The sequence below is a fragment of the Eimeria acervulina genome, genomic scaffold (assembly GCF_000499425.1).
Source record: "Eimeria acervulina Houghton genomic scaffold, Eah_scaff566, whole genome shotgun sequence".
In the NCBI taxonomy this organism is placed as follows: domain Eukaryota; phylum Apicomplexa; class Conoidasida; order Eucoccidiorida; family Eimeriidae; genus Eimeria; species Eimeria acervulina.
Genome location: NW_013549724.1, coordinates 12,756 through 21,853, shown reverse-complemented (window position 1 = coordinate 21,853; position 9,098 = coordinate 12,756). Strand labels below are relative to the sequence as shown.

At 42.8% G+C, this 9,098-nt stretch overlaps 1 protein-coding gene across 1 annotated transcript; it reads right to left on the bottom strand.

Annotated features, from left to right (window-relative positions):
- Positions 1 to 1,340: 1,340 nt before the first annotated feature.
- On the bottom strand, positions 1,341 to 6,243 carry EAH_00042980 (zinc knuckle domain-containing protein, putative; the record flags this gene model as incomplete). Its single annotated transcript, XM_013395023.1, has 10 exons — positions 1,341 to 1,612; positions 1,889 to 1,975; positions 2,156 to 2,672; positions 2,880 to 3,107; positions 3,453 to 3,505; positions 3,919 to 4,078; positions 4,264 to 4,353; positions 4,483 to 4,593; positions 5,206 to 5,550; positions 6,115 to 6,243. 10 exons carry the CDS (start codon positions 6,241 to 6,243, stop codon positions 1,341 to 1,343), a joined length of 1,992 nt encoding a protein of 663 aa, XP_013250477.1.
- Positions 6,244 to 9,098: the final 2,855 nt, after the last annotated feature.

Genomic DNA, 9,098 nt, shown 5'->3' with positions numbered 1-9,098 from the left:
TATATATATATATATATATATATATATATATATATATATATTGCATGACAACTACGATATATTGGGGTGAAAAATTTGCGTTTTAATTGAATTGTTTCCGCCTTAGGGGCAAACAAATGCAGAAAACCTAGAATTGTTTGTTCAATAGTATTGCTGCAAAAACAATTTAAAAAGAAGACAAAAAGGGAGGCTGTCTCTGTTCATCAGGTGTACGTACACCTGAGAGCGACGCCCTACGCCTCAACAACCCGTGATACATTATATCTATAATAATAATAAAATAATAATAATAATAGTGGTATAATATCTCAAACATTATATTTTATAATATAAAGTATATTATTATTTGTATACTGCTTGACGAAGTATATTATTAGAGAGTACTATTCTACTATATTAATATATGATATTACATATTATAATAATATTATATTACATTATATTGTACTAATATTGTATTACATTATATTATATTACATTATATTATACTATATTATATTACACTATATTACATTATACTATCAGTTGTACGCCCCACTGATTGACGTGAGCTCCACGTACAGCCCAGAAGGGCCACCTAGACAGCTGATGCCGCACCCTTAAACCCTGAATATCTGTCTGTCTTCCTTCGCTACGCAACCTATAACTGCTGCTGTTGCTGCTGCTGTTGCTGCTGCTGTTGCTGCTGCTGCTGCTGTGGTGGGGCGTCTGCTGCTGCAGTTTTGCCGTTTTTTTTCTGTTGCAGCAGAAGCAGCAGCAGCAGCGTCAGAAGCAGCAACAGCAGAAGCAGCAGCATGTGTCCAAGGAGAGAGGCACATCAACATCTAGATTAAGAAAAGCAGAAAAGAAAAAAAGAAAGAGGAGGGCGTTGGGGTGTACGTACGCGTGCATGCAGCGTTCGTGTTCAGCCTTTCACCGGCCACACACCAAGCAACACCTATAACAAATACATATATATATGAATAAATAAATAATATAAATATATGTATATATATCAACCTCAGCAATTCCCCCGTCTACAACACCACAACTCAACGCCCTCAAGCAGCACCGCCAAGACAAACAAACAACACCAAACCCCAACGCTAGAAGATACCCCCAGGGGCCCCCAAAGGGCCCCCCAGGGGCCCCCGAGGCCCCTGCGGGTTCCCGAAGAACCCACCCTACAGGTCCTAAGGGGCCCCCAAAGGGCCCCCACAGGCCCCAACCTAGAGGGGTCCTTAGGGGCCCCTTTAGGCCCCTACAAGCCACAACCTAGAGGTCCTTAGGGGCCCCTTTAGGCCCCTAGAGGCCCCAAGTAGAGGGCCTTAGGGGCCCCCAGGGGCCCCCATCTGTTGCTCTCAGTCGCCGCACTCCATGCTGTCGGGGTCAGCACTGGCGCTGCCGCCAGGCACAGGCGGAGGGGGCATTGAAGGAGCAGAAGGAGGAGGTGCAGAAGGAGGTGAGGGGCCCCCTTGCAAAGCAGGAGCAGGCGCTGAGGGGCCCCCAGGGGCCCCCCCTGGGGCACCCTGCATGGGGCCCCCACCAACTGGAGGGGGGCCCCCAGGCCACTGTGCCCCAGGCGGTACCGGCATATACCCCATAGGGGGCCCCATGGGGCCTCCCCACATACCTGCAGCAGAACAGCAGCACGGCAGCAGCTTCAAAAGAGTGAAATTCTCATTAAGAGGAAGACAGCCTGCAGCTGGGGTGTCTATACAGCTTAAGCTACAGCAGCTGCAGAAGCTGCAGCGGCTGGGGTGTCTGTACAGCTAAAGACGCTGCAGCGGCTGCTACAGCTATTACTGCAGCTGCTGCTACAGCTACTACTGCAGCAGCAGCAAGAGCTGCTGCAGCTGCTGCTGCAGCTGGGGTGTATGCACAGGTGAAGGGGGCGGTGCATGCATACCCATCATAGGCATTCCTCTGTCTCCTCCATAGTGTTGATTAGGAGAAGCAAAATTACCCATGGGCTGCATTGGCCAGGGCATCCCTCCTGCAGACAGCAGCAGCAGCAACAACATATAAATATAAACATAAAAATAAAAATAAAAATAAATATAAATAGAGCAGCACTAACAGACACCCGAAACACAGAGAATGCAGCCTACAAAAACAGCTAGTGCTGCTGCTGCTGCTGCTGCTGCTGCCGCTGCTTCTGCTGCTGCTGTCTCACCAGGTGGCATGCCCCCCATAGGCATCATGCCCATAGGCGGAGGCCTCATGGGGCCCCCAGGCCAATGCATATCTCCCCCCATTCCCTGATGGGGGGCCCCCCCTCCGGGGCCCCCGGGGCCCGCTGGGCCCCCTGGGCCACCACCCCAAGGCCCCCGAGGGCCCCCCGCGTTCATCTGCATCATATGAGGAGGAGGGCCCCCCATGGGGCCCCCCATAGGGCCTCCCATGGGGCCCCCCATAGGGCCCCCCATGGGGCCCCCCATCCTTCCTGGAGTCAATACAATTGGCGGCGGAGGCGGGCGGCTCCCTGGGGGCCCCCCCGGCCCATCAGGGCCTGAAGGAGACATCCCTGGAGGTGGAGTGTAACCTTGTGATGCAGGAGAAGCCCCTGCAGGGCTGCCTGTATGAGGGGGGCCCCCAGGGGCCCCCGGGGCCCCCCCTTGAGGGCGTGGGCCGTCAAGGGCCCCTAAACCTGACTTCTCCCCGCTCAGTTCATCCATCATGCGGCGATATTCCTACGGAAACATCAATTAAACAGCAAAATGCAGTTTGTTTAAAGTTGATAACAGATTGAAAAGACAAATTCAGGTGTACATACAACCCAAATGACACATCTGCAGCAATACTTAACCCTACTTCCTTCTACCTCAAACTGTCTACGAAGCACAGAACAAACACATGCATGCATACAATACTTGCAAATATCTGAGTATACACCCCACCATATCAATTCTGTAATTGTCAGGGCCCCCGCGATAAGGATAAGGCTGTCGTCCGCCCATAGGTGGAGGCGGGGGAGGCCGAGGGCCCCCATGGGGGCCCCCAAGGGGCCCCCCATGGGCCCCTCCATGGGGGCCCGCATGAGGGCCCCCAGGGGGGCCCCCCCCCTCTGTACGCCGCATCTTGCAGTCCATCGTGACATGCCCCAGATCACCGCAGATAGCGCAGCGCTGAGGTGAAGACAAAAAGAAAAAAAATAACAACGCGAAATACAAAATCAAATCTAATAAAAATAAAAGAGTTTCTTTTCCTCGTTTTGGTACTGTGCATATGGGCTGCTAACTCTTTAAAGAATGGCGTGAGTTTGAATGTTCTATAATAAATAAATAATATATATATATACATAATAAATGCTGTAAAAATAAATAGTTTATATATACTGTACAACATATATTGTTTATATATTGCACTCAATAATATTTCATTCTAGTAAATAGATTAGATGGAGTATGATACTAAATATATTGCGCGTGCAGCACTAAACAAATACTGTCAATTATTATCGAAATACCCACCACTTCAGGCTTCTTGAACGGCTGCAGTTCTTGGTTGTCCGGGCACTCATGAGCTGTACGTACACCGCAAACAAAAGGAAGGCAGCAGATAAAAACAAGTCTTATTTGCTGTCATTGTGAAGGGGTGCAGAGGAAAAAGAGAAAAAATATTATCGCAATAAAACAAAACTGCCAGAACTATTCAAGTGCACATACATAAATATATACTATATAATATATATCATATGTAATATAAATGCATATCTATATATGCATACATATATATATATATATATATATATACATTGCATTGATTATACATATATGCAGGCACATGAACCCCAGAAACCTACACATATCTATAGCATCCTTAGAGTGTATATATTCTCCATTGTACATCACGCATAATGCATATTTATACAAAAACGCATCATATATAAAATACAACTATATATATATATATATATACATATATATACATTCGTACCAAGATGTCCAAGTGCCTGGCAAATGGCGCATCTTCTTTGGTCTAAGTCTGTATAGTTAACTCCATTAACGAGCGCAAGTTGTTCAAGACCTCTTCTTTTGAATTCTTCATGTGCTGGATGTAGTGGATCGAGCAAAGGCTCCACGAGGGCGACAGCGCGCTGTACGTACACCCCAACGAAACGGAAATCTGAAAACGTGAATAATGTGTGGAAAAAAGGGTGCGATCTTCAGGGGAAAGCTGCATGAAATTGAATTTTTAAAAAATAAATCCATCCACAATGCACTAATATTTGTTTTTATTCAAAAGATTCCGAAAAAAACTGCTATTTTAACCCCAATTTACCTCAACGGCCTCGTCAGTATCCCCCATGATATGAACGTGCATCGGCATGCTGGCTTCTTCATCAGTCTGATGATCGCGCTTTCCTTCTTTCTGCATTTCCACACCACCAACAGCAGCTACAACCATAATTAATTCGTTCTTTCCGCTGTATATGCTCATGCATACATGCATACATGCATGCATGCAGCAGCACAATACGAGAAATCAATTATGCATCACCTGTGTGCCTTTCCCTCGAACAGATATCGTACATCCGCTCTCCGCCTCCAGCCGTTTGTGGTTACAGCCACGAGGGCCGATGATAATACCCATGAAGTTGTAGTCAGGGTACTGAAGAAACAAGCATATATATATATATATATATATATGATTAGCTCAGCAGCAGCACCAGCAACCAGGACAACAGCAGCAGCAACAGAACCAGTATCACCATCAGCAGCAACAGCAGCAACAACAAAGCAATGGCAACAGCATTATCAGCAAAAGCAGCAAGAACAGCAGCAGCAGCAGCACCGTAACAGCAGCAGCGCCACCACCATCAACATCGTGAGTAAGAACAAGAAGAAAAACAGCAAAAAAGACAGCAACACCATCAGCAAGAACGCAGACACCTCCTCCACCACAACAAACAACAACACAATCATTATCATCAGCAGCAGCAGCAGCAATTGCAGCTGCAGCAGCATTTGCAGCTAAAGCAGCCACAGAAGCATTTGCAGCTACAGCAGCATTAGCATCTGCAGCAGCACTAGCAGCAACAGCAGCACTAGCAGCAACAGCAGCACTAGCAGCAACAGCAGCACTAGGAGCATCAGCAGCACTAGCAGCAACAGCAGCATTAGTAGCATCAGCAGCATTAGGAGCTGCAGCAGCAATAGCAGCAGTATGAGCAGGAGCAGGAGCAGCAGCATTAGAAGCCAAAGGAGGTGAGAAATGAAATACCTTTTCATGTGGAAATTCAATTCTACGTATCTTTTTAGCAGGTCTAAAGTCCGGGGGCGGCGTAAAGCCCTCTAAGTTGGAGACCATGAATTCGCATAGATGCTGAACTTCATTCTGCATAGCAGTGCGGACTCGAACATCTCTTGTATTAACTCTTCCCCCGTTTTTATCGTAGACAGGGGGAGGTGAAGGGGGCCTTATATCTGCATCAAAGAACTCTAATATGCCGTTGTTCAGCTTTCTATATAACTCTTCTAGTCGCTGTTCTCTTAGAAATCTGTCGACTTGAAGAGGCGTCATTCCAATCGGTAAGTCGATAAAAGGAGGCGGTAAAAAGGGCTTGTCCTGCATGCAACACGCGGCTGTATACGCACCTCCCTGTGCTACACTCTAAGCAGAAACAACTCTATGAAACTGCATATCATCAACTTATATACACACACAGATTAACGCAATAACAAAGAAATAAAGACAGAGATAGAGACAGAGAGAGAGAGAGCAGCACTATCTGCTGCTGCTGCACTTCAACCAACCCAACCCATCATCTGCTGCTGCTATTAACATAAAGCAGCAGACAAAGAGATCTGCATGCAGCAACTCTTGCAAAGCCCCAACGGAGCCACAAGCAACCGATGCACAAGCAGCAGCAGCAACAGCAGCAGCAGCAACATCAGCCGAGCAGAAGCAACCACAACAACAACAGCAGCAACGGCAACAGCAGCAGCAAGACCAGAAACAGCAGCAGCAACACCAGCAGCAAAACACCAACAGCAGCAGCAGCAAAACAACCACAGCACCAGCAGCAGCAGCAACAGCAACAACAGCAACAGCAGGAGAAGCAGGATAAATAAGACGTTAATGCATGAATGATATTAGAAGGCGTGTTGGGGTGTTTAGGGAGGTGCTGACTGTCTCGCTACCCCAACGACTTCCGTCTGCACTTTTCTTTGATTTCTCCCAGCGCGACTTTCTTCCTTTTTCTTTGTGCGTCATCGCTGCCTCGAGAGGCACAAGGGCCATTAGTTGTTCTAGAGACATTTTGTTAAAAGAGTTAAACAAGAATGATATAAAAAGAAAGATAAATGAACGAAAGACTGCGCGCAAAGAGCTGCAAAAGAAGCTGCTGAGTTAATTTGCTGCTGATATTGAGGTAAAGCAAAGAAAAAAAAGCACCTTTATATATAAATTATTTATTTTTTTATTGTTATTTTGAATCTATCTATGAAATATAAAAGAGATAAAGAAAAAGATAAACACATTTATAAACAGTAAGGGGCATGAAGCCCCACCTAAGACTTTTACCTCAAGCTGCCTGTCTTTCAATAAATACTGCAAAGAGATTAATATAATAAAGCGAAGAAAGCCAAGAATAAACACAAAAGAAACAAACAAACAACCGTCAAAACCTCAGGTGTACGTACACCAGGTTCTGCTATCACTCCTCCGCATATATACAAACAAAGCGCTCTCTTTAATAGATACACAAATATATAAAAAGAAAATAAACATTAAAAATGCATATTTTCAATGCAAATCAATAAAAACAAAACCGTCAACTCTTGCTGCTTCACAGATAAAGCCCCAAAGGGCCCCGTTTTATTATTATTTAGGCGATCGCCTCTATGAGGGGCCCCTGACTGCAGCAGCAGCAGCAGCTGCTGTTGCTGCTGTTGCTGCTGCTGCTGCTGCTGCTGCTGCTGCTGTTGCTGTGTATCGAAGCAGAGGAGGTTCTCAGGAGGATAATTTGATTTATTTAAATCATTTTGATGGAAATAATGTGCAATTGCATTTACTAAAACATCAATAACGCTAATAATTAAGAAGATATGTAATATACAACTGCAACTAACGAACGGCATAGTGTGTACCTAAGACAACAAACAGCAGCCGGTTTTTCTTCTTTTTCAAATAATTACAATAAAATTCAATTAATTTGAAAGAAATAAATTTCATTTCTACAAATTTTCCTTTCTTTTCTCATCATGTGTTGGGGTGTATCGGCAGCCCTGTTGGCGTGCAGAGGTCTTTGCATGATTCCTCTAAATTTGCATTATTTTTCATAATTTTTTGAATAAATATTCTTTATTATGAATAAAAAAGGGGACTTTGTGCATATATCTAGACAATGAGGCGTAAAACAGCCGAAAAACAAGAAAAGGAAGAAGAAGAAGAAGGAGAGGGTTTCCTACGTTTCAGGTGTATGCGCACCTTCAATTGCGGCTCAAGTTCAGTTAATTGTCTTCGCTTTTTCGGTGACTCAGATCATTTATTAGCGGGGGCATCAAATAAACGCATTTACCTCTTGGGCGCGCAACTGGGCATACTTCATGAATTCGCAGGTTAGTCTATATTATATATATATATATATAATATCTAGGTATATTAGATATATATATGTATATATGTTATATATATATATATATATTTAGGTGTACATATATATGTTAAATATATATGTATATGTATGCGCATTATATTGCAGTAAAAAGAGTTATTATACCTATTATTTGTGTTTCTCTTTCTTCTCCAAGCACTTTACTTTATTTTGAAGTTTTTAATCTATTATTTAGATGCACAAGCACATATAAAAAGACTGCAAACATCGAAATATAATTGTCTGGGGCATACGTAGCTGTACATACACCTGAAAGCTGCTACGCCTTTAAGTTGAGTCGAGGGTTCATTCAAGAAATGATATTAATTTTTATTTTTTAATTATTTTCATCTTTCTGTTGGATATACTTCTGCGTTTGTAGATGCCTCCTTTTCTTTTTGTTTTTGTTTATTTTTTTTTAATTATGTTGCTGCTGTCTCTGCCGCTGTCTTTGCGTTCTTCACTCCATATAATAATAATAATAATTTTTATTATTATTATATTTAATAGTAATAATAGTAATAATTATTATTATATTTAATAATAGTTATAATTATTATTATCTCGAATAAACTATTATTATTAACCTATTTAATAATAATTATTATAGCCTGCAGCCTTTCTTCTTTGTAAAGCAATATTTATTTATTTATTTATTTATTTAATTTATTTATTTATTTAATTTATTTATTTATTTTTGCTTTTAGGAGAACACACGGATGCAGTTGCATGCATCGGGGCCGACGACTCCTCTACGCATCTCTTTCTCTCTGGGGGTTTAGATAAAAGAGGTATATATTTAATTTAATTTAATTTAATTTAATTTAATTTTATTTTATTTTATTTATTTCATTTATTGGTTTTGTTTATATTATTTTTTTTATTAGTAGTAAATAAACAACAAAACAAGTAAAACAAAAAATAAATATACACCTCAGACACAACACACAGAATTTTAATTCAGAGATTAAATCCCTTCAATATATTTATCACGTTGCATGCATTCATCATTTGGGGCTTTACAAATTGCTGTTGTTGCTGCTGCTGCTGCTGTTGCTGCTGCTGTTGCCGCTGCTGCTGTTGATGTTGCTGTTGCTGCTGTTTGGGGTGTCTGTACACCTCATTAAAATGCTGCAGGTATTCTGTGGGATGTTCCAACCGGAGAGGCGCTGCGGCAGTTTCCGCGGACTTGTGCGTTTGCCTGTTTAGGGTTTAGGGTTTAGGGTTTAGGGTTTATGGTTTAGGGGTTTGTGGCTTTTATTCAGAACAAATGCAAACAAAACCAGAGAACAAACAGCAACAAACAGTTAACAGCAGCAACAGCAGCAGCAGCAGCAGCAGCAGCAGCAGCAGCAGCAGCAGCACTTTGGTATTTACGCGTCGCATGCGATCCTAATAACACCACTAACTGCCTCATTAATTAATTAATTAATTAATTAATTAATTAATTAATTAATTAATTAATTATTGTTGTTGTTTGCTCTTGCTGCAGCGCCAATCCACGCTTGCCTGTTGCGCA